At 34.1% G+C, this 27,705-nt stretch overlaps 1 protein-coding gene and 1 long non-coding RNA gene across 2 annotated transcripts in view; one reads left to right on the forward strand and one right to left on the reverse strand.

Moving 5' to 3' along the window:
* Window positions 1-27,705, forward strand: part of LOC145686568 (uncharacterized) — an 86,796-nt gene that overhangs the window by 741 nt on the left and 58,350 nt on the right. Inside the window, exon 2 of the long non-coding RNA XR_014131621.1 lies at window positions 3,140-3,266. This is a non-coding gene — a long non-coding RNA (uncharacterized LOC145686568). The remainder of the gene's footprint in view (window positions 1-3,139; window positions 3,267-27,705) is intronic.
* On the reverse strand, window positions 18,768-21,646 carry LOC145684837 (KRAB domain-containing protein 2-like). The gene is made up of 2 exons (XM_081757201.1): window positions 20,646-21,646; window positions 18,768-19,404 (listed from the first exon to the last, which is right to left on the reverse strand). The coding sequence occupies exons 1-2, from the start codon at window positions 21,611-21,613 to the stop codon at window positions 19,182-19,184; spliced, it is 1,191 nt and encodes a 396-aa protein (XP_081613327.1). The 5' UTR covers window positions 21,614-21,646; the 3' UTR covers window positions 18,768-19,181.

Here is a 27,705-nt window from a genome sequence, read left to right on the forward strand (position 1 = left end):
TGAAGACATGTGAATGGTACCGTTTGAAAGGATGCTCAGAAGAGAAAGAAGTACAAAACACGACCCTATGATAAACAGGAACGTGTCATTAAATCTTTTACTTGAGATCAAGCTCTTTTGCGGTTATCTGTGGCATTGTGGGGTTCATTGGTAAATATTTTTCCGTCCTTACTATTCAAGATAGAAGCTTGAAATTTTATACACAAATTTAGTACACACTAGTATTAGTTGGTTTTCAGATCTCTGACACAGGTATCCAAAGAGACTCAAAATTTGAAAAAAAAAAATAGCGAAAAATCCCAATTTCTCTCAAACTTTACCACCTCAGTGACAAGGTAGGGAAATGAGGATGATACAATTTGAAAGGTCGCTCAATTGTGAAAAACACGAGGTATGAACTGTGATCGTACGATAAGTAGGGGTGATATTGTAGGCGCTTGACTGAGTCTATAACTTACTTTTAAAAATACTGAATTTAAGAGGGCTAATGGCACATGTTCGTCTGGTGTCGGGTGGTCTATATATCCAATTATAAACGTGATGTTTCTATTGATCCATAAGTTATTATTATTATTATTATTATTATTATTATTATTATTATTATTATTATTATTATTATTATTATTATTATTATTATTATTATTATTATGAATTGGAGCATTTTTCCAACTATATTCAAACTACTTGAAAAAAGAAGAAATTTTCTTATTTACTCATAAAGAAAACTCTTATGATTTTACATTGTACCCTGCTGGACTTTGTATGATTGGAGTTTAGCATGCCATTAAGCAGTTAGGCTATACATGGTCTTGCAGCTCAATATGCTATCCGAACTACATGAACACCCACCACAAACCTATCCCGGGTCTCCCTGTGGAAGGTATTTAATCTAACCATACAACCACGAGAGTACCCTACCACACAGCTGGACTTAAAGTCACTTGTTACCGTGTAGTCTATGTAAATGCGAGAAAGATTAATTATATTTGTTATTCAATTTCATTTCAAAGTATAGAGTTAGTCTGCAATTATCACCGAATATTTTGTAGCACTAAGAAGTTATCAGATTAATATATTCTCTTTCACTTACATTGCACTCAAAAAGAACATACAATTCAAATTTGACATGTGTAATTTTATAATAAATAAAACTTACTAACTAACTCTATGGCCTATGGAACCAGGAGGTTCACCGTCGCGTTCACAAGACCTGTCCATTGACTTTTGTCCTTAGCCAACTGGATCCAGTTCCTACTTTGCATTTTTAGGCAAGGAACTATGATGGAAGAATTGATGGAATGAGAATGTAGAAGAAAACGGGATTACCCGAGAAAACTCACGGACATGATGTTGTCCATCACAAGCTTACTTGGCCGAGGAACCAACCAGCGACCTCATGCACCTGAGGTAAGCGCTCTACCACTGAGCCAATGTTCCCCATACAGTTCTTCGTTATGAAATTTCCACCATTATGTATTTATGTTCTCCCTGGGTCCGAATATTTGTCTCAGGATTTTATACTCAAATACTTTCAGTCTGCGTTCTTTTCTCAGAGTAAGCGACCATGTTTCGAAACCATAGAGTAAAACAGAAATGATTATCGTTTTATATATTTTAAGCTTCAAATTCCTCAACAGAATTTGCGATGATAAAATATTTTGAAATTAATAATAATACGCTTTCAGTCGACATTTCATTTCTTCGTAGATGTAGTTTTGGTGTGTTAGTATTGTTTCTAGATATTTGAAAATATCAAAACTGTTGAGAATATTATTTGATATTTTGACGCATCCAGAATTTAAAGCATTATGATTTCGGAGAACTTCTAGTTCCTTAGTTTTTCGACATTTACTTCTAAACCCATGCTCCTACAGGCATTTTATAAGACCTCTGCGCTTATTTCCATTGTTCTCCTATCATCCCTACATCAGCATACATCATAACCTGGTGAATACTATTCAGCTCTAGATCCTGTTTCTTATCTTTGATTTTTCTTATAGTGCACTTCAGTACAAAGTTGAGTAATAACGGTGACAATGCAACTAGTTTTTTTTTCAGGACATTCTCGACTTTAAAGCTCGTAGACAACAATTTTGCAACTGAGGCTTTATTTTGGATTCATTTAAACGCACCATAATTAATCTAATAAATTTCTTCGATAGGTTCTAAAGAAAGGATCTTATTTAGGTTCTAAACTTTTTTGTTTTCTTTCAGACCTTCTGGAAGTGTCTCTTTCTGCTTCATCTTAAATTGTTCTCATATGTTTTCATTTTCCACCTCTATTATTCTTGACACATAGTTTGTTTCTTCACCTTCATTTTCTCGCCTTTTTCGCGTGTAATTTTATTCTTCTAGTTATTATTTTGTCATTAACCAGTTACTTGGTTTCATATATCATCATCATCATCATCATTAGATTTATGCAAGACTTGAAATGTTATTGTTGTATATTGACTATGACTATTTTCTTAACGTCATTCATTGTATTCAAGCTTCATCTTCTCCTAAATATATCTTCTACCATATCTAATATCAAATATAAGAGAAATTCCCAAATGATTCCCATCGAATTTTTCTATTTATTTAGTTTTTAATTTGTCTCTACTAACCATATTTATTCTTCAAAGTGTAGAAGTACCATCAGGGAACCGCACGGGACTTTCTAGCCCAAGAGTTCTAACAGATGATCTCCACAAATAAGATATATTAAATTGTGCTTATGTGAAAGCCTGTGCTTATGTTATTTTCTTTTTAGAATATATGGATCATGTAGAAAGATTCTGCCCTAGATTAGGAGGGAACGTTATGGAATGGAGAATAATTGAACTTTCGTCCATCTTAACTCATTATTCGTATTTGTTAGTTTAACTACCGCGATGAAGATAAAGTTCTTTGTTCATCTATATTTTATTATTATCTATTATTTTATTATTTATTATCTAGTTCTATATTTTATTATTTTCATAAGTTATTATTTTAAATTTGTGTTCTCTGAAAATTATTTTCCTTAACAACTACTGTTAGAATATTAAGAAAACACTTACAATGTGTAAACCATTACAATATTATATACACTATTAAAATTTAAAATAATCAATAGTTAAAATATTTATAAAACTTTATTTATATATACTTCCAGATTCACTATGATAAGTCCAGTTATTTAATTTGAGGAAACGAGTTAATCTTCAAGTGAATTCGGAGTCAGAAGATTCAATAAAAATAAGAAGTAATCTATCAGTACTCTTTTACACGTCCAGTTAGAAGTAAGTACACACATTTGCCAGTAGGCAAATATCTCAGATATGTTCTTGCTATTTGTAGGTTTATAGTTTTGAAAAAGTATGCTATTAGATACAGTTTTCTTAAACATTTCTTATTATTAATATTACTAAAACCAATGATAGAGTTCTTTTCATATTTTTAAAGTCTGGTAGTCTCTCTGACTGTAGTGGAAATATAATCTAATAAGTATTGATATTTCAGTTCTGGTCACAGTAGTTAGATTAGGGTATAAATGGAAACTGTTATTTAGGTGCCCATCTATATCTATATGAGCAAAATGCATTTTTATATCCTACATTTTATTCTTTTTTGGCATATATACTGAAACCAGAAATTAGAAAAGAAGGATTTTTCCGCTTCCAGTTACAAAAACAAGAACAACACAAAGACTGAGGTCATCCTTTGGGCTTCATAGAGACAGTCTCTTGCAATCTTTGTCAATTTTGCTTTATAGAGATCAACATATAAACCGAAAGGTTCTCTTGAGTTCTGCAGTTTACAGTTTTTGCACTCAAACACAATTTGTCATGATCATAATTGTATATTTGGATTGAAAGTGTCCTAATTTTTCCAAGCGTAAATGTCAATTTCAAGATATCATTAACAATATATATATGTATTCTTTTGACACCGAAAATTAAAACAATCTAGTTTCTTATTTTATAATTTACTATTTACAAGTACTTTATAGAAATGTGTCCATGAATGCGACGAATGAAAGCATTAATTTTATTTTTCATTCTTTGGGTTGGATCAATTGGCATCTAAGAAGTCAGTTGAATCCGTTATTATTAAAAAGGAATATGTGCAATGTATTTTAAAGGGAACACATCTCCATTTTAGCGATGACTGATCCAATAAGAATTTAATGTGAAATTAAATTTATGAAACAAATTAGAATATCATGTTTCATCGTGAACTATTTCAGATATTAATAGTTAATTTTATTGATTACTTTATTTATTAAATAAGTTTCCTATACTCTTGAAAGTTATTTAATGTGAACTCAAACATTGATAACAAAGGTGACAAAAGTTCAAACGGAGATAGTACGGCTTATTTATAAATAGTCCTTCTCCTGGCCTTATGTATGCCAAATGATCCTTGGCAATGGCTATATTTATCAGATTTTTGAAGACAGAACAGTGTGTTTTAATACTAAAAATCCGTAATTACAATTGGTTGGTAATCTTTCTTCATTAGGTAGTCATTTTCAACAAATACATATTTGTTAAATAGTACTGTTTTTTATAAAAATATAATAAAGATATTGAGTACATTTCAAAATTCAGAATAAGATGCTTAGCCATCTATTTATATCCTTACGAGATAGTTTAAATATCAACTAATTTTACTCAATTTGTTATCAAGCAGATGAGGAAAATCTTAAGAAAGGAAAAAGAAGAAAACAAACGATACTGGAACTTGACACGATACAATTTGGTAGGAATAAAGCATAAAAATGTATTAAAACGTTTTGTGTTAGATATCCTTTGTATTTTATTTAAAAAGCTCAGTTCTCTTGAAAAGGCTAATAATGGATTAAAAATAAGTAGCTAAAGTTGTAAAACATGAATTTTGTTTACAATTTTCAATTAAGCAATATAAATATTCATCGTTAGAGGTTTGGGTTTAGTTGGAATCGATTTATCAATAAAACGTAAAGTGTTAAAGGTACCATCTTACCTTTCAGGTTGAGAAAATGTCCTACAAAATTAGTCACTGTTCTCAGCTTTGGAAATTGGAAATTTGTGATTCTCCATTGTCAACCGTAGACAGTAACTACTCACGTTTATTCGGCCATACTTATTGGGTTTCTTATATCATCATCATTATCATTACTCTTATGCAACACTTGAAATGTTAAGTGTTGTATATTGATTATGACTGTTCTTCTTTAACGTCATGTGGAGCTCCTCCGTAGCTAAACGGTTAGCGTACGCGCCTTTGGCGTGGGAGGCCCGGGTTTGATTCCCGACGGGAGCTCATGTGGTTCGGATTTCCCGTTAATCAGTAGGTCCACGTCTCATATAGCCTCGCTTCTGAACGGGACGTTAAACTCAAAATCAACTCAACTCTTTAACGTCATGCATTACCTTCAATCTTTTCCTCTCAAACGAATCCTCGTTAAATTCCTTTCTTTAGTTTTTTGCATCCATTATCATTCTTTAGTCTCCAATATTCCAAAACATTTCGTCATTGTATAATTCTTTCATCCAGAAAGTTTTTATTCATACCTGCACCTTAACTACCTTAAAATACTTTCCACTGTTGCTTTGTTACGTCCGAGCTGTGTTCACTATAGTGCAATTAAAATGCAGTATTAAAAGAAACTAAATACACTATCTACCAGAGCCTGCCTCTCGTCTAATTATTTTATTTTCTTAAAAGCACTATTCCAATAACAACACCATTATGAATTACCCTGAATACATTGACGAAATAAAGTAAGAGATATGATTTACGAAAATTGAGCTTAAACTTACTCCTTACGGATTCTCCTTTCGTGAGTGTGGGATGTCATAAGGAAGCTTCAAGGGTTGTTGCCCAAGAGTTATAACACATAGCTGGGGAGGCGCGGTGGCTCAATGGTAGAGCGTTCACCTCCGGTGCTTGGGGTCTCTGGTTCGATCCCATCTCGCGCCATGTGAACTTTGTGGTGCACAAACACCGTGCTCATGGTTTTTCTCGGGGTTCTCCCATTTCCTCCCACTTTCTTCATCCCACCATTTTTACTCATCTATTATCATCATCGTCTCCTTTAGCCTAACCGGCATAAGCGTGGGACGTAAAACTAAAGATTTCATTTCATTCTTTATAACACATAGCCTTTACAAGTAAACGTATATGAATTGTGCTAACGTGAAAACCTATCTATACTTCATTTTGAAAAAAAATAATTATGAACCATGAAGAAATATTAATAACAACAATCTATACTGCATTAGATTACATGGATGGAAGAAATTTGAACATTCGTTTTCTCGGCCATGGGAAGATATATTGCCAGTATCATATCATGATTAGTTTTCCAATTGGGTTCTTAAAAAACCTTTTTAAATTATACATCTTAGTGTTATGCAATGAAACAACCCAGCAAAATAGAAAAGAAAAAAACAGATAATTTTGTTATGCTATGTGCAATACTGTGTTGTCATTGTCAAGTTATTGTTAATGTCGTTTTCATATTTTAATACAATTTAATAGAATATATATGTATATCAGGAACAAGAAATCAACATAATAGAAAATTTGACCACGTTCCCTTCCATCAATATGTATAAATGACAACACAAGAGATTTCTATGATATTTACTTCCAGGTTTCTATGATAATTCCAGACGTTTAATTCATGGAAACGAATTGATTTTAAAGTTACTTCGGAGTCTGATGTTCCAATGAAAATAAGAAGTTGTCCTGCAATGCTCATTCACAATATCCTGTAAAAAGTTACTATAAACATTTTTAATTAGATAAATACTTAAGGTCTTAGTCTTGCCTCATTCAAGTTTATAGTTTTGTCAATAATATTAGTTTAGCTTCAGCTTTCTTAAATAATAATAATAATAATAATAATAATAATAATAATAATAATAATAATAATAATAATAATAATAATAATAATAATAATAATAATTATTATTATTATTATTATTATTATTATTATTATTATTATTATTATTATTATTATTATTATTATTATTATTATTATTAAACCAATATTAAAGCTTCATTTCATAGTGTGAAACTACAGACTTTTCATATTACAGTGGAAATAAATTCTAAGCACAAATGTCAATATTTATCAATTCTGCTGTGTGTGGTTAGAAAACTGTATAAGTGTAAACTATATTCAGATGTCAATCCATATCTATACCAGAAAAAGATTTCTTCCCGTATTCAATATTTTTCTTCTTTTCTGTCGTAAATACTGATAACAGAAATAAGAAATGAGAGATTTTATCACTTCCAGTTTCAAAAGGAGGAAAAAGATAGAGATTGGACATATCCTTTGAGCTCTATAGAGACACTTTCTTGCTGTCTTCGTCGGATTTCCTTTATAGGGATCAATATAAAAGTTTGAAGTTTCTGTGGAATTCAACCATTTCCGGGTTTGGACTCAATTAGAATTTGGTATGAACATTAGCATAATTTTACCGTTGGATATCAAATGTCCTAGTTCTAAAATTGAATGTTTTCATGTGTTAAATGTCAATTTCAATATATCATGAACAATTTATATTTCTGTTATTTTGGTTCCAAAGACCAAAACGATAAATTTTATTATTTTATATTTTACAATTTACAAAAATTTTATAAAAATGTGTCAATATATTTGAATGAATGAAAACATTAATTCATTTATTGTTCTTTGAGTTAGATCACTTGGCATGGTCAGTTGAATCGTGTATTGTTGAAAGGGGATATGAGCAATATATTTAAATAGAACATATTCTTTTATAACAATGACCAATCTAATTAGAATTTATTGTAAGAATATAATCTATAAAACATCCCTAGTTGTCATATTTTCACCATAAAAGATTTTAAATATTAGTAATTAATAGCAATGTTATTTTTATTCATTTGTAGTTTCCTTTATTAACTGATTAAGTTTCAGATACACTTGAAAAGGTTTCTTTTTGTCCTACCAAACAATGATAACAAAGAAATAAAGTTTGGAACAGAGACACTTATGGCTTATGAATAAACATTTACAGATCTAGTATTATAAGCCAAATCTGCCTTTGTAATTGCCATATTTGTGATTGTTCTGAAGAGCATAACTGAATGTATCTTAATGACAATTTGTTCCTAATTTCTCTTCAGTTTAACAAGCACTCTCTAAACATATTATTTAAATAATATCTTTTGTTATAAAATGAATGTAAATATTGAATACGTTACAAAATACGGAAAGCAAGGTTTCTACCTATTTATACTCTACGGGATAGTTGAAATAACAAGTAATATTATATGCGTTTTTCAATTTACTGACAAGAGTTTCGCTGACCAAATGGGGAAAAATTTAGAAAAATAAGAAACAAAAGAAATGGAACTTAAAATAATACTGAGCTTAGTAATTATAAGGCGTAAACATTTCAGAAAACATTTTGTTCTTTTCTGAAATGAGTTTTATTTAAAAGGCTTAGGAAAGGTTAAAAATAAGTAGTTAAAGTCATAAACAGTGGTCGAATTGAGACGGTATGAGGTGGTATGCTATACCGTCTCTGGTTTCTCAATGATGAAGACATACCACCTCTCGTTTTCCAGTGATCAAGACATACCGTCACTGGAAAGTGGCTTATATAGAAATAATTTCTGAGTTGGCAACATCAACAATTTTGTTTTATTTTTCCTATCTTTTGTTTTTAAAAAAGAGTTGTCTACAAACAAGTTGAACCCTTGCTTTTACGCAAGAACTCGTGTTGGTAGTGTTAGTTGCAAATAAGGACCAGATGACAGAAAGAAATCACTCATGGATCCAATCCAAACAAAAGGCAGTGGGAGACCCGGGTTCAAATCCCGGCAGCAGCTCATGTGGTTCGGATTCCACGTTAATCAGTAGGTACCGTCTCATATAGACTCGCTTCTGAAAGGGACGCTAAACTCAAAATCAGCTCAACCAAACAAAAGGCAGTGTATGAAGCGACTCGTTTAAACTGTAATTGGAAAGTATTGTTGTGGGTTCGCCGGGACTTCTTTTGTCTACAATGGTAAAGAAATACATAACTCAATTCGGTATTTACGAGAAAAATGGTAGTTTATGGAATCAAAAAAATCTGTTATTTTGCTTAAGTGCTCGGTTATTACTTGGTGTGTCAAAAATATTAAATTGATGGAGGTTATGTACATGTGCTTTCACTAAAACGTATTTTTGCGTCTATTTCATACTTTGATAACAACCTTCCGGGATCTGGAATACCTCAGTCGAGTGAGGAATCTGGGAGTTTATCCGCGAGAAATTGTTTAAAAATTGTTAATGTAAAAAAAAAAAAATCCGTTTTAGGGCATTTTCGTGTATAATTCTCTATAATACAACATATGGAGATATTTTATTGTTATTATTCGCAGAAAGTTACAGGCGGGGCAAATTTTATCCATACCCCACGCATAACTACAAAAAGTTCTCCCATGGTTTTGATTCATAATGGAAATAAAAATGCAATTTTTTAGGCAACATACCATCACTGCACTTCAATATTTAGATAGCCGGTATGTCGAGTCAAAATAGTAATAAAACATACCACCTCTGCTCTTTTTCCACTTCGAACACTGTGTAAAACAATACTTGACGTCCACAATGTCAACGTCCAATCGAGTCATAATATCCATTGGGAGAGAGTTAAATTAGAAACTTCTGCAGGACCCACGAAATATTGTAAATCAATTTGCGAACACAGGCAATCGGCGGATTAGTTCTTGTATGGATCACCATTATGTGATGTGCCACTGTATGCTGGTAGTAAAATATAAGAAAATTAAAATATATAGCAACAAAGTTATGTACTTTCTGTTATTTTACTCGCGATGCAAAAATTAATTGTTACAATTTCTTTCAAAGTTTTCCTGAGTAATACATATCATTTGTAATCACAAGAAAGAGTATTGATATAAAATTAATATCCATGTTCTCCATATTCAAGAAATTGTCACTTCTTTGCGTGTTTGTCACAGAAAGCACTTGAATTGAAGGGCTCACTCAATAACCCAGACAGTTTTTAAAATATACTATTTGAAAATGAAATGAACTCCTTAAGTTTTACTTCCCACGATTATGACGGTTAGGCTAAAGGAGACGGTGATGATAAGAAATGAGTGAAATGGTGGAATGAAGCAAGTAGGATGAAACGGGAAAACCCCGAGAAAACCCATGAGCACGGTGTTTGTCCACCACAAAGTCCACACGGCGCCAGCTGGGATCGAACCAGAGACTCCAAGCACCGGAGGTGAACCACTGATCCACCGCGCCCCCATACTATTTGAGATACATTCATACAGTAGAGCAACTTCTCTTTGACTAGCTTCACCTGGTGGCATTATTTAAACTGCTCAAGCAACAGTTAAATTGGGAGATATACAAGAAGAGGGTATAAAATGATTTGCGTAAACTCATGATATACCTATCATAGTCTGGGTTCTGGCTGTCCCCCCCTCCTCTCCGCGCGCCAAGTTTTTACCTTCTAGATCTCTCACTGGTAACTACGCACTAGAATTTATAGACAAAAATATTATTTTGTTCACATCGATATGATCTATCGACTTATTTCGATACGAGGAGCAGTCTATATGTTTCAACTATTTATTACCACAATATAAGTACACATTCACTGAATCGTCTTCAAAACAGGCTCCTTAAGAACACATTCACTTGTTTCACCGCTCCTGCCATTGCTGGAAACAAAGTTGAAAGTCCTGTTTTGGTATGTTCCGAAGTTCAGCTGTCGAGTTGGTTTGGGTGTCCTCTACAGTGACAAAATGGCTGGCAGAGACCATACTCACCGCAGCATCGAAATGGCTAGCGGACACTCTCCGCAGCTACCAGCATCCATACTCACCGGATTTAGCATCACCGGATTTCTGGCTCTTCTCCAAGATCATAAAAGGCCTCAAAGGTAACCGTTTTGCCACCGTAGAAGACATCCAAACCTGCGCGACGGCTCATTCCGGGAACTTTTCGACTGCTCCTCGTATTTTCAATGAGCACTATTTTAGTGAAAAATACATTTAATTTTAATTTAATGTTAATTTTTGGTTATCCTTCATTAACTCTATTATGTATTGTTATTCCTAGTGTCATAATGAAGAGGGTATATTTCAGAATCAGTTGCATCGTAACAAGTATCATGATTCTCGTACTGCGCCAATTTTTAGGTTTACAAACGAATTCTTTCTTTCATTATCTCGAAAACTAAGCATGAACTTCTACACTTATACGTATCATTTGATACAGCTCAGTGGTCGAAGCGAGACGGTATGCTGTGGTATGTCATACCGTCTGTGGTTTTTCAATGATGAAGGCATACCGTCTCTGGTTTTCCAATGATTAAAACATACCGTCAGCGGAAAGTAGATGATAAACACTTTTAATAAACTCATTTTTATACACAGTAATTGACGATAGCTTTGCACATAAAAAATATTTTATTTGTTAGGTAGAAATAATTTCTAAGTGTACAACACCGACATTTTTGTTATCTTTTTCCTATCTTATGTTTTTAAAATGAGATGTCTTCAAAGAAATTACCTAGTTTATATTTTGATGTGCCATTTTGAATTGTTTCTTTTTTTATTTAACTCTTTGTGTCTTCTTCCATTAATGCACATAAATGTCGTGTTTTGAGCATTGGCGGATTTAAGGGTTGTCTACTGTGTTTGGAATACCCCACAGTCGAGTGGGATACTGGGAGTTTTCCCGCAGGAAATTGTTAATATCCTTATTTAGCAATTGAGCATTTTCATGTACAATTCTCTATAATACAACATAAGAGGATATTTTTACATTTTTTTTTTTTAGAAAAATGTTGGCAAGGAATCAAAGTCTGTCCATCCCCCCTCCCCCGTTATTACAAAGTTCTCCAATGGTTTTCAGTCATTATGTAAATAGAAATGCAATCTTTTAGGCAACATACTCTCACTGCATTTCAGCATTTAGATAGCCGGTATGTCGAGTCAAAATCGCAATTAAACATACCGCCTCTGCTTGTTTTCCACTTCGAACACTGGTCATAAAACATGATATTTTATTTAGATTTTTGAGGTGGGCGATATAAATATACATCGTTGGACTTGAGCTTCGTGGGAATCGATGTAACAATAGGAGTCAAAGTGTTATGGTTCCATCTTATCACTCAGGTTGGAAATAATCCTACAATATTAGTCACTGTTTTCAGCGTAGGAAATTGGAGATTTGTGGTTCCCAATCGCCAGTTGTAGGCAGTAAGTACTCAAACTTAGCTGGTGATAGTGATTCGGTTCCATATCATCATCACCATCATCAATAATCTTATGCTGTACATGAAATGTTCATTCTTGTATATTGATCATAACTGTTTTTTTAAACATCGCTTATTACCTTAAAATTTCTTCCATTTTTCTTTTTGGCATATGTGATATTGAATGTAACATAAATTCTGAAATGTTTTTTTCTCTCTATTGTCCCACATTACTCTCCAATATTTGCAAACATTATCATCATCGAGTACTTTTCCCATCCAGAAAATTTTCATTTATAGCAACCTCTTAAGTACCTTCAATTGCTTTCCATTGTTGTTTCGTTACATCCGTGATCTGCTGAGTATAGTGTAATTATAATACAATATTTAAGTAAATCTAAATGCAATAGCTAACTGAATCTGCCTTTCGGATGAGTATATTTTCTTAAGAACAGTGTACTAGTAATAACACCATTATAAATTACCCTGATTATCCTTTCTCTTTAGCCTAAAAGGCATAAGTGAGGACGTTAAACTAAAAAAAAAATCATTACATTTTTATTCCTTCAATCATGATATTGTAACTATGATCCAAATATTAAGATACGTAACATTGCCAAGTAACCACTTGTATTTTTCGGAAGCAAAGTTGGTAAAGTAAAAGTAACCTCTTTTTCCTCCCCCTCTATTCAATCTGTCTATGACTCTTATATAATACAGTACAGGGCAAAATAGTACTTTTGATAAAGAACATTTTGATATTTGACCATACTCTTTCTTAAAATATATTTTCATAAAAAAAATTAAAATTAACTAATTTTGAAGTGGTTGCGTTGTTATATGTTATTAAACTTCGAAGGAACATAATGCATGAAGTACGAAAAAAGAAATGTTATAAAAAGTATTATAGTATATAATAAATTACTTTGATGTTTTTTCAACTATACAAGGAACAAGATGTTTTCATTACGGGCTTATTTCAACATCCTTGGATATGCACTTACACAATTCATTTTCTCAAAAGTTCAAGCTTGTTAATCGAATTTTGCCATAACATTCAGAGAACTCTTTAAAAGACAAAATTAACTGCAGCACGCTCTTCAAAATAAATTATTCAAAAATTTGATTAACGCACAATAGAAATACTATTGTTTTTTAAGAGATTTTTTTTGTTCCGAAATATGTCTATGTAACGCAATATTTTTAATCACTTTTGATGTCAATATCCAAATGAGGAGTGATCATCTCAATTGTTGGCATAGCTTAGCTTGTCTCTGCAAATCATCTTTATAATCCTCCGCCAATATACAATGTCTGAGAACGTTGTTTCCGCTTCCTAAAGTTGGATTTTGTCTCTTCAGACATTTGAAATAGGATATGTGGGATAAATAACAAAGCTATGAAACACAAATCGTAGTACAATTCAACTCGTACAAGTCGGTAACTTAAAAACTAAGGATAATGTGCCATATAAGACAACTGAAGAATTCTTTGTTGAAGTGTACCATCCTTTTCCAGCACGGAAGTTATATTAGACATAAATTTTCAGCCTAAGCTGTAATCTGAAACACAGTATTGAGTTAAAATTTTTAATCCTCTACTACCGGGAATCGAACCCGGAACTGCGTGCACCAAACGTGCACTTGCGAGACACTAATCAAAACATGCAAGCACGATCAAACTGCCGCTTGTAATGGACAGTTAACGTTGGTTGATATATATTTTTCTTATGATTAATCGTTTCTGTACTTAGTGACAGTGTCTTTGCGTCTGCCCCCTACAGACACCACTCGTTCTGGATTCCCAGTTTCAAAATACATACAATTCTTGCCTGTACTTTCCATCTACTATAGATTGATGCTTGATGTCTGCACGAAAAATCCTTTTTGCATATACCCACCGTACTTCACGCTTGGTCCCTACAGACTCACGCTCGCACAAACGCATCAACTTTGTTCTGTCCTTACTAGGAACAGAGGGAAACGCTAGTAAGCTTAGTTCCTGTAAATCGAAAAAAGGGAATTGTCACATGAGGAGATGGTTGATTGAAAAGTAACTGCTCTTAATTAGCGGAGGTCTTAGATATATTATGGTCTTAAGCAACTGAGCAACCATTTCCTACGCACAATAATATCCTGCTTAATCTTTCATTTCTTTACTGTTCTCATACTTGTTCTTATATATATATATATTTATATTTTTCGTTCCTGTGCGTTTAACAATAAGTAAGTGACAACTTGTCACAATGCAATTTCAATAGTGACATAGACTCACTTAACTTCTTACTACAAATGTATCATTTTTCTAACTTACGCAGTTAACATTGCTCACCTTAATTGATTAAAAACAAAACACATCATTAAAATTCATAATCCTCTTTCAGAAAATCGAAGTAGCAAAAAATTGTCAGAAAAATAATTTCTTTTTAATATTATTGATAACCGAACTGCTGAAACAAGAAATGTTCTTTCGGAGCGAGAAACATGCACGTCATTAGAACTTAGATACCATTAAAATTTAAATCCACAAAAATGCTTACCGTAAACAATTAACCTTTATACATAGGACAGTGATTTGAATGAAATCATAGACTCTCACCTTGCGGGCCCTAGTAATCTCCGTTATTATCACAAGGTAATGATTTATGCCTCGTTGTAAAGCTTATGGAATACTAATTCCAACGATGTATTACATCTGTAATTCCCGTCCTATTCGTAGAAAAGGAAGAAGAAGAAACAAAACATCCTAAAAATAAGACAAGTATACTTCGGGGAAGTAGCAACCCTTCCAGTCAGTCCTGACAAAACGAAGCTAAAGTGTATGCAATACACGTGTGACAATAATATAAAAAATAGTAGCTATTGCTGCAATGCAAAGCAAGATGAAAATTCAGAACGAAACTCATAGCAAAGAAAAATGTACTTACGACTACTACTGACTATGTAACCGTCGATACCAGTCTGGGACGCAGAGTGGAACATTGCAGCAGGTAAAAAAAAAATTCAGGTATCTTTACAAACCCTGTTTATGTACAAACTAGACAGCGTCTACGGTATTTGAGTTTAGATGGAATATGTTCCAAGATGTCCCTGGATGGATTGTTTATGGTTACACATCTGCGTGCTGGGACAAATTAACGAGTGGGAACCCCCTGTTTCACTAGAGCCACCAATCCACGCACGACCTGCTCCCGAAACTCCAAATGCGTCGATGGAGCTTTGGGACATACTGTAAATGAATTCACCAGAACGATGTTGACGAAATGGAGGAACAACTTCGTAGGCCACTTTCTGGTCCTTCTCGCTGCGATGTACGAATTGGCCATCCGATCTGCAAGATCGACATATCTCATATTCAAGTTGTAGTCTTGTACTACATCATGCTTATGGATATCTCCATCTGAGAATAGGAATGTCCCCATTTGTGGTGCAACGTTCATATTTGTGACAACATAAACATCACGTTTATCCTTTCATCGTACTGTGGTAAGATCATCTCTAACGTATATATCCAGGTTGCCTTTCTTCATATGTTAAAAGAAAGGTCAAGTGACATGTTCTTACTCTGCGGTGCAGCCGTACCGCAGCAATAAATATTTAAGAACCTTAGTTCATCAAACAATTTAGGAGAAATATTTATCCATAAAAACTTTATGGCCAACTCCCCCAACTAATTTCGAAATTTTTGAACTATAAGTTGGGTCACAATCCTCTCAGAAGTATCCGAATCATGCATCCTTCCGAAGTACATAAGCATGTTCCAAGTATATCCGTTGGCTCAACCGAGCTCGAACACCTACACCTCGAATCTCTTGTGCTTTTCCAGAATATACTGTTTGAAGCTCATACGGCCTCTGAATGGGACAATAACTTCATCCAGAGAAAACTTTTCAGTTGGACCGTGCTAAACATCCATAACTTGTCATAATTGGGATCTGTAGCACAATTTTGAGCTTTCAGATGGTCTTACAAATGAAGATAGCTAAGAATGTAAAGGAATCTATCGCGGGGCATGGTGTCACCGAACCATGACTGGTGATTGAGTTCGTCAGTCGAGCAATAGTGTCTGAACATCGGTTTGATTTCGTGTTCCATATTTATAAGTATAACCTAAAAGAGATATAATTCTTGAAGAGTAACCTGATGCTTTTGTTCTCCCAAATCAATTCCGTATTGATCGCAACAAATATCGAGCGCTTTTTTCGTCAGCAGTAGCAAAAAGAACACGAAAGGGATCGTGTCTGTAAGATTCCTTACTGATACTACAATTGCTCCACTGAATTGTGAAACAGTTGGGGCCCTCACCCAGTCTGGGGCTTGACTAGTTGAGGGCTGAGGATCGTTGTCAGATTCCTCATCATCTCCATCAATAACAACCTCATTATCGATCCCCTTTCTCGCTTCTCCAATATGTTCCTCTGCTTCATCCAACACATGTTCCTCCAAGTCTTCAACATCAGTATTTTCATTGAGTAGATCCTCTGTCTTTTTCAGAGAGACACTTTCGCACCATCGTCGAATTTGAAGTTTCGTGAGGTTCAAAATATGACCATAGGTACGTCACTTAACCAATTTGTCACGAGTATCTTGCGTCCACAGTTTTATATCATGCGAAAATACACGTCGAAATTGACTGTAACCGAAACACGAAACAGAGATAAACTCTTATCAATTCCACTCACAGACACTTCTCAAATGAATTAGAGAAACGAAGCCTGCGTTGAAATAATTTTCGTGTTTGATAGAGATCAGGGATCATGGAAGGAGTGGGTTGACGGTATTGTTTATGGTAAGTCATTCTTACTTCGGCAACGATACCTCTATTATCTTTTCCACTTTTCAACAATCACTTCAATTCCAATAAACTGGCTGCCTTTCTATTTTCTGTTGTGTTCTGTTCTGTTCCGTTACATAACAGAAAATAAGTAACAACAACGTTAATGCTTTACTGAAAGAATTATAGTTTTGAGAAAAAAGAACATCCCATTATGCGCAGAACCAACATGTAATCTTGCAGTTTCATGAAGATTGTAATACTGAAAATGTCATCTTGTTTCTTTCTTTCGAGATTTTGAATATTTCGGAAACAAGGCCGGCTTTCCTTTCTCCTATGCAACAGATGAATAAACTGAAAAAATCGAAATCTTTAAGTTTTACGTCCCATAGTTATGCCGCCTAGGCTGAAGGAGACAGTGATAATGAGAAATGCATGCAATGGTGGAATGAAGAAGGTGCCAGGAAACGGAACCCCGAGAAAACACACGCATATGATGTTGGTTCATCACAAAGTTCACTTGGCGCGAGCTGGGATCGAAACTACAACCCCATGCACCAGAGGTGAATGCTCTACCACTAAGTCACCGCTGCCCCAACAGATGAATAGCTGAATCATAAATTTCCAGAAAAAAAGCAAAATATTTTAGTACATCATTACCAGCACCACGCTGATTTTGATATAATTTTGATAAAGTACTCCTTTGTTTTCATTTTAAGGAAGGTCGCCGTACAAAAACATGTTATGAACACATTCGAATTGGCAGTGAAACAAGAAAACACGCAAAACAGGTAGTTACTTGTCATAGTTTGTATGTACTTATGACATTGCCATTACTTCGATCTCATATCATCCATTAAATTTGCAATTTAAAATTACAGTATTTTCCTGTATAGCAACTGTTTTTCTCGTATATCGTACAATGAAACAACTACGTTATGCATTCACTAATATTATTGTTCAATTTCCAAATTGATATGTGAAAATAATGCAGGGAAAATGAGTCAGACCTAAGGAAATTTGTAAGGATCTAAATCGTTTCTTTGGACTTAGTCTTTGGACGTCAGTCTAGGATTTTGTGATCAGAAGTGTACCAAACCAAATACAGAGGTACTGTAAATGATTCTTTCATTTTCAAAAGCTATATTTGCAAACATACTACACGTACCAACATAAGATCCAACATAAGATATATATATATATATGAAAATAACCGCCAACTCACCAAGTTTGTATCCCCATGTACCCCCATCATGACATTTATTAATGGAGTTCTGGGAACGTATCAATGCTTCAGTACAGAGTATTGGCAGGACGACGCTACAAAATGTGTGGAACGAGATCGACTACCTTCTGAACATATGTCGTGTGACTAAAGATGCATATATATATATATGTTACCGTCAGAACCCGAAATTAGGTAAAACTAGAATTTCCTAGTTAAAACTAGTTTTCTCAAAGCCGCTTCGAAAGAACTAGTATTAACTAGTCAATACTAGAATTTACGATGTTAGTTAGGTAGTTCTAGTTTTTACTATTTTTCCTTCTAGTTAAAACGTGTTATTACTAGTCAAAACTAGTATTAACTGAAATGTGTTACCGTCAAAACCCGAAATCTGTTGAAACCAGAATACCCTAGTTAAAACTAGTTTCGTCAGCCTTTCGTATTAACTCAGTATTAACTAGTGAATTGTAAAATTGACAACGCTTATTAAGAATGCGTAGTTTACTATTTATTTTCATTAAAATACAACATTACTAGTGAAACCTGAAGAAATGTATTTATTTTAAGACACTTAGAAATAACTTTTCTTTTGCACAAACATCATAAATGTTTCTATATATTTCTAAAAAGTATTATGGCACTCACAATATCATAGAAATCCTTTGTTTTTGCAGTACCTTGCGAAATATAAGCCCTCTTGCATGCATAACATGTGAATCCTTGTCGTTCAAATACAATTCTGTAGAAACACTTATTTATTAAGAAATACACAGAAAAGACTTCCGTTTTGCAGAAATATCTGAAATGCTTTTGTATGTTAGCACAAGGTAAAATACACACTAATATTGCACTACTACTTATTCAATTCGGTGGTGCCAAAGCAAATCTACTGACGTAATATTGTATATTTATTATGAAATACAAAGAAAAACGTTTTTATTGCTAAAACATCTGAAATGTTTCTATTTGTTACCACAAGGTAAACTATCATGGCATTTTGAGTTGCAGAGAAAACCTTTTTTCTTGCACAAGCATCTTTTCGAAATACATGCTTTCTTGCACACACAACGTGTGAACCCTTGTGGGGTTAATGCTGCTTCCCTGGCTGCAGTTCTCAACGAAATTTCAGTATCTGGTACTTCGACTGGTGTCAGGAACTGCTCGTGGCAAATGTCGAATTCAGACCTACAACAGACACATTTTGTTTAATCACATGGTGTGGGAATCCTGAATCACTTATATTAAAAAATAATAATGACTTTTCAAAACAAAATAATAATGTATTTTAACGCACAATTTCCACATCGTCATAATTAGTATTTCAGAGAAACACCGGTAGTTAATCTGCGTATTTCCTACAAAAACGCCTATGCACTAAAGCACATTTCACGAGTACCGGTTTCACAAGCTAAACAACAGTCTTTTACCGGGATCAAGTTCGTGACATGTTATCAATCTACTGGTGAGTACACAGCAGACAACAACAGATGGATTACACATTATTAAATCGGTTCCGGAAAAACATAATGGACATTATAACAGAAAATTATTTTGACATAAAATTATGTGAAGAATCCATCATTATTTCGGTTAATAATAATATTACAGATACGTATAAAACACTTGACCAAACTCCTCCCCATTAATTTTTCCGTTTTTTGAAGATTGTGAGAAGTTGTAGGTCACTATCACCATTTTGGAAAGCAAGCAAGACAGAATTTAAGTAATTCTATGATCTAAAAGGATCAGCGCTGTAAACAATTTACTTTCTGTATAGAAATTTAAATAGCTGTGAATAATGATGTCACACGCTGACTACTCAAAAATCTAAACAAAAAAATAAGTTGTTTACAGGAATAATCCTTTCAGATCACAGACTTATTAATTTCTATCTTGCTTGCTATCCAAAATTGTGATAGTGACCTACAACTTCCCACAATCTTAAGAAAAAGAAAGAAAAGAAAGTGGTGGGGAGCTTAGTCAACAGCGTTAACATATACAATATAGCTCTTAATTACCGAGCGGCCATAGATCAGTTGGTAAAGTGCTGGCTTCGCATTCGGAAGGTCGCAAGTTCGCGTCCAGCGGCCCACCATCCTGACTGAGGATTTCCAGCTTTTATCCCTCTCATACCAATCAAAGAATGTGATAGTGCCTATAAAACTAGGCCTTAACCAACTTCCTTCCCATATGCTATCTCGTACCAGAGATGCTTAAAGGCCTTAAATGAAAATGCTTAAGGCCTTCTGCGGGCGTGGTCGCGGGCTCTAAATCCCGCTGGGAGCCCTCCGCCTCCAATACAAACCCGAGCAATGGTTCGGATCATACTTTAACCTGTAGGTCCCGTCGTTAAAAGCTCCTTAGCTTGTTTAGGACGTTAATACAAATTCTATCAATAAGGAGCACATAAAAGACAGAAAACTTACCTGCAATATAATTTATCCAGCTTTCCATCCTTGGTTCCAATCTTGTGCAGATCTTCATTTTTTTCTAGAACAACTCCAATGACATTCCGAAAATCCGCCTTTGCTCTGTCCACATCCGGGATTGGTATTATGACATTATCTCCCACTTCAACAGGTGGATGGGTGGCATCAGAGATACGTTTCATTTTCTTGGCCTGCTTTGACAAATTTTCACGTGCTTCTTTCCTGGATGATGTGATATCAACCGCACTAGGACCAGCCTCATTTTCTCCTTCATCAAATGTTTCATGTTCACTAAGGCGCTCATTCATGTCCTCAATAATACTCACGAGGTCGTCCTCATCGTTTATGTTTTGGAGAACATCTGATGACAGTGCTGAAGTCGTAAGTCCTACTCTTGGCTCAATGCCGAACATCGCACGGTATGGAGACTGTTTTATTCCGGAATGATAAGCTCGATTTTTCATAAACTGAACAAAGCGGAGACCATTTGACCAGTTTGTTGTTTTATTATCATGCATCCACGAGGCAAGCATATTTTCTATATCTTGATTTGCCCGTTCTACTGACCCTTGGCTTTGGCTGTGCCTGGGCTTTCCGTTGACTAACTTTAACTCAGGCCAGAGTGTCGTTAGTTCCTTGATGACAGAATTAACAAACTCTCTGCCATTATCAGAATGTAAAATGCAGGGGGCACCAAATGTCAAAAATATGTCTGTCAGTTGGTAGGCTACTTCTTCAGCTCTTTTGGTTTGCAGCGCTCGCAGTAAGACAAACTTCGTCAGATGATCCTGGTATACCATGATAAACTTGAACTTACGATCAGGGTGTGCTTGCATGTCTATCAGGTCCACTTGACATCGGCTGTTCATTTCTGTGTGAAGTATTGGCTTAGAAACAAAGCCCTTCTTTTTCATACTTTTCTTCCGTTGACATGTTTCACACATTGACAGAAAAATATTTATCATTTGAGTCGTAACGTTGGCATATTTCCTAGAAGTTTCAGCTTTAATTCTATCTCGACCTCCGTGTCCCACAGCAACATGTGATGCTTCAATAACATCAAAGATCTCCTCGGCAGGTAAGTAGTACTTCACAGGCTCACTATTCGACACCAGTTTTTTTGTTTCACCAGTTTCCAAAACATTAAACCGTTTCAAACGTCTGTACTGTAAAGGTGTTTTCTTTGCAGCAGATTTTGCCTCTTCAACTTCAGTTAAAAGTTTACTGTAAACGTCCTTGGTCATTGCATTATAGAGACTGTCTTTTTCATTTTCCAAACGAATAATTTCTTTGAAGAATCTTTCCTTCAAAATTGTTTCTTTATCGGACTGACTCATTACAATGAATAATCACCTCACACTTCCCGAAACACTAACACACGCGTAGCCACGACAAGAGAGACGCACCTGCACACTTTACAAAGGCTCCGAACAGACTTAGAGAAAACAAAACAATACTTTCCCAGTAGGAGCAAGTCCGAACTTGCAGAAACACTGTTAACTGATCCATTTTGGTCAGAACTAGTTTTAACTAGTAAAAACTGTATATGATTCACATTATATAGCCTTTTTCGTTAATTCCAGAATTACCTAACTAACATAGTAAATTCTAGTATTGACTAGTTAATACTAGTTCTTTCGAAACGGCTTTGAGAAAACTAGTTTTAACTAGGAAATTCTAGTTTTACCTAATTTCGGGTTCTGACGGTAACATATATATATATATATATATATATATATATATATATATATATATATATATATATATATATATATATATATATATATACTAGAACACTTGTAAAGGAACCAGAAGAGAACTTAGTGATTTTGCGGCTATTTTCATATAAAACTAATACGAGTTAGATCTAGTTTTACTTAGAAACTTATGCAGACAAAGGATACAAATATCCATCGTTCCTCTGAATTTTTGATAAGATATATACTTTGTGGTCTGGTTCAAATAATCTAGTTTATCAAATTATATCAATATTAAGGAAATGTGTAACAATTTGGTTAAAATAGTTTTACATTAATATAAAATCGATTGTGCAAATTTGTAGAGAGCATGTAAATTAATTCTTATTTAATATATTTTAGATAAAGAGAACTTCTGAGAGAGTTTGGAGATAATTAATGTAACATGTGAGTGTAATTGAGTTCAATTAGACTATCAATTAAATCATGGACTTAAGAGTCAATATGAAGAACTCATTCAATACCTTGATTTGGCTCGTTCTATTCTGTGTAGTAACTCCCATTCTGTCACGTGGGGGCACTGCTACTATGAAGACCGAAGCTCAACAATGTTCTCCAGTGAATTCTGTCGATTACTCCAAAATTAACTGTGGTCGAAACTTTACAGCCATATCGTATGAGGAAGATAGGAAACTGATTTTCACATTTATATGTTTAACTAACTCTGAGTTTTTTATTCCTAGAAACATTTTTCTGTATTTCAATGATACCAGAGATACAAGTAGATTGAAAACAATAATAAGAATTAAGAACTGTACTATTAATAGTAAATTTATGGAAGAGCTCAGTAATTCTACCAATTGTCTTCTAGAATCAGAGAATCATCTTGAATTATTCCTAGAAGCTCGTAATGATGAGTCGTTAGATTTCTGCAATATAACACTCTCTAACCTCTTCAGTTGCGAAACTAATTTTGTCAAATTAAGAACATTAGCATTTCATATGCGCATATTAAAAATATTCGCAGTGGTATCTTTCCTAAAATAACAGAGGAATTATATCTTATGGATTCAGATTTATCGGAAATACCGGATGATTTGTTACGCAACCTTAGCACCTTGTATCATTTACAGATTACTAATCATAAGCAACTTAAAGATTTACCACCACGTATATTTGAAGATGTTATTAGACTTGAACGTTTATATCTACGTAAAAACAAATTCCAAAGGATTAATTCAAATTGGTTCCAAACACTAACTCAGCTAACTGAATTAGATTTATCTCATAACGAAATAAAATCAATTCTAAGTCAAAGTTTCAATTCTCTCTTAAACTTACAAAAATTGTATTTAAACAATAATCCGCTTAGAACATTTCCTGGGAATGCTCTTCCTGGTTTCAAGTTTATCACTGTGGTAGACCTCAGCTTTACTCAATTATCTTTGAGCGAAGATAATTGGATATCTGAGTTTACAAAATATAACCTTTCTTCTTTTAATATATCAAATAATAATTTATCAATCTTCTACCTAACATTCGAAGGATTTGTTTTGGACTTTGCTATTTCGTATAATTATGCTCCAAATATTACAAATAATATGAAGTTCAATGACATAGGACGACTTCGTAAGATAGAAATGAGAAACTGTGGAATTGAATATGTTTCATCTCAATTCTTGGAAGGTGCATATAACTTGGAAGAGATTGATTTAGGTGAAAATTTCATTTACGACCTTCCAGACGATTTTTTGTTAAATATTAGAAATATTGAAGCCCTGTATCTTGATCATAACAGACTTTCAGAAGGTCATCCAACAACATTTAATTTTCCAAAACTTCGTGTTCTAACCTTAAGCTACAACAATTACACTGCGATGGAACACACGGTATTTCTTAAGCTAACTTCACTTCAAAAGCTTGAGTTACGGAACAATGCAATAGCCTGCCTGCATAAATATTCATTTGTTTCTTTGAAAAATTTAAGGTACTTAGACTTAAGTCACAATCACATTGTGCAAGCCCCAGACTTTTCTTATTCTTTGATTCTTTCAAGCAATTTTCGTTTTGGTATACGTCATAAGTTTCGTAAATGTCGTGAGTTTACTGACAGACCACGCTATTTTTACATCCCATTAAATATGAAAATAATTGATTTGTCGTTTAATAATATCGACGGCATTGTATTAGACGTAGATTTTCATCTAAACATTCTTAATCTTGGAAATAACCTAATCGAAAATGACACATTTAAAACTATTGGTCTATTAATTGAAGAAACTTTTGAAATTCCAAACAATAACATTTCCTATATACCTCGGAAGTGGAGGCAATGGAAAGAAATTCGTTTGCTTAATGCATCTGGTAACAACATAATGAAGCTCAAAACAATTCATTTCCTATATTCGTCTCCAAATCTACAAATTGATCTCAGATACAATAATATAGTAGATATTATTTTAGATGATGTAGATTTGGAACCTGCAATTGAAGAGGCAGACTATAATGTTCAGTTGTACATGAATACTAGATCCATGCACTGTGACTGTAATATAATTAATGTAATGAGATTCCATCAAAGTGATGTCACAATAGCTCATGAGAAGTCAAGCGTAGCAAATATTTCAGAAAGTAGTTTAATGTGTGCATCTCCGCCTCTCGTGAAAGAAAGATTTCTGGAAGAGACTGAGGATTGGTCCCTTGAGCAATTGTCACTTGTAGGGTTGTGTTTACTGTAATATATATAAACACCACACATACACATATTGTGTGTACATATACAGTACATGTATGTGTGCATAGATGATAGATAGATATAGATAGATATAGATGAGAAGTAGCGGATTCAAAATAGTGAGCCTAGCTATTGCCCTAACACAACTGCGCTAAATTCTAGGTTTTTAGGAACTTTAACAGTATTCCTACAGTTTAACAAAGGTATCATATCATTTCTCCAGCTTTAATATGACCTCACAATAAAGGATTGTTTCTGTTCGTCATGCCATTTAACATCAACGTATACATCACGCATTTGAAAATGTGTCCCAAGTTCCATGTATTGCTTCACCTTCTTGAAGATATAAAAGTTGGGGGGTTGGTAAGTTTGGTGAGTATTAGCGATAGAGTCATATGTCCAACGCACGACGTACAGAGCCTGAAGAGTAAGCGTGTGGTGGAGCATTGTCGCAATGGAAAGTGACAACTTTCTCCAATTATTCATGTACCTTGTGTTCGATGACATTTCGTAACTGACTGGTCAAATTTTCGAAATATGATCTTGTGAAAGTGCTACCCTAGTACAGGGAATCAACGAGAAGAACACCTTCTGCATTTTAGAAAATGCTTACTATCACAGAAAATGCATTCTCGACAGCAGCTTGCACTTTGAATTTCTTGGAGACTGGGACTAACTGGTGTTGAAATTCCTTCTAGTGTTTTATTTATTTCTAGATCAAACTGAATGGTCCAGGGTCTGTCACGAATCTCACTGCAGATTTTGCTCCGATAACACCACACTTTGACCTTTGTGATCGTCCGAATGTCATTGGTGGTCTCAGGCGTGGTTCGCTCGTACTGTTCTTGCTGCAACATTTATTTTTTTAAAAAAATCCATCGTTTCGTTCTTGCATATGATGACTCTTCTCTCTCCAGTGTTTCGCAAAGTATTTTCATGAACCTATGCTTCCCCGATGGGAAGAACTATCGGGTTTCTGGACGTAGTTCCAGTCGTGTCTTACGTCGGCGCCAAGTTGTCATGTGACATCCCATATTTCCACAGTATCTGAAAAAGCTAAGGTTAGGAGTTACATTTGCTGGGGAGTACAATAAAGGTATAAAGAATTTTAAAAATAAATTATAATTTAAATATGTCATTCTTTCATAGATAACTTCACTCCGTGAATGGACCATCTATGTTGAAATCGTTTGTAACGTTTAAAACAGTAGATAAAAAGCGACGAAAATATAGAAAGGAGAATTTATTTCACATTCTCTGCAACATGTCAGGTTAACATTCTTGCCCACCTAACAAATGTTGTTTCTTTCTTTTCCAAATTGTAGTACATCAGATTATTAAGTACTTCAAATCTAAATGTTAAACAAAAACTTATAATACCAGATTAATTTTTAAACTAAGGACGCGACAATATCATAAACATCCGCACCTTGATTCGTCTACAAAAGTAATAACGGAAATTAGACGAATGAGGCAACCCGCATTGAAAATACTTTTAGTGTCAAAAACTATGAGCATGATACAACGTATTTAGAGTAAATCGGATGAAACTTACAAGGGATTGAAAATATGATATTTCTTCTAAAGGCTTAGTTTTGAGAGACTGTTTAGATAAGTATCAAGTCCAATCAACCACGTAGATGGTTTCCAATAGCAGTAAAGATCATAGCGCAATTTACAGCAATTGAAGTATAAATCAAAGACGTGGATAAAGCACACTGTACTCTTGTATTTACTTCATGCACTTTCTTAGAGTAATTTAATCACCGTAATAGTTATTAACAGTAAATATAACAGTAGAAAGTCATTGAATAAAAATATAGCACAAAGATGAATCCGAGAAAATTGTCAGAAGATGTGATTTTCTACACTAATTTTTAACTTTGAAAGCTAATTTTGTTCTTGTTCGTTATCAACTCTCTTACTCAATCTCTCATCTAATATCTCAACTACTCCGGAGATATGAAAAACGAAAGATTTCTGTACAGTTTAAAATTAAGCATTTGAGGGAAATTTAAAATAGTAGTTGCCTTCATTTGATTGGTACAGTACATTAATGCAAAAGGAGCCACGGTGACTCAGTGGTAGTGTGTTCACCTGTGGTGCATGGTGTCCCTGCTTCGATCCCAGCTCGAGCCAAGTGAACTTTGTGGTAGACAAGCACCACGTACGTGGGTTTCCTTGGGCTTCTTTTGTTTCCTACTACTTTCTTCATTCCACCATTTTCACTTATTTCTCATCATCAGTGTCTCTTTTCACCTAGGCATTATAACCGTGGGCCATAAAACTCAAAGATTTCATTTCATTTCATTTTACATTAGTGCAAACGTTAATGGTATTCGTATTTGAAACAAGTTTTCGAAATCACATGATGCTTAAGGAGTGTTGCAAACTTTATCAATGTTTTTATATCTCCAGAATCGATTGAGATACGAAATTGCTGGAAACGACATTACATTCATTACATCTACTAAATATTTGTATACTGGTATTTAATAATTTATGGTCCGTGGATTTTCGGAGATCAAGCAGAGATTAAAAGGGAGTCCAATGTTCATTTTCTTTGCATTGAACTTTATCTATGTTTTCCACATCTCGGATATTTGCAACATACATTACGCAGGTT

This window comes from Thermobia domestica, chromosome 5 (assembly GCF_964235325.1).
Source record: "Thermobia domestica chromosome 5, izTheDome1.hap1.1, whole genome shotgun sequence".
Lineage (NCBI taxonomy): Eukaryota > Metazoa > Arthropoda > Insecta > Zygentoma > Lepismatidae > Thermobia > Thermobia domestica.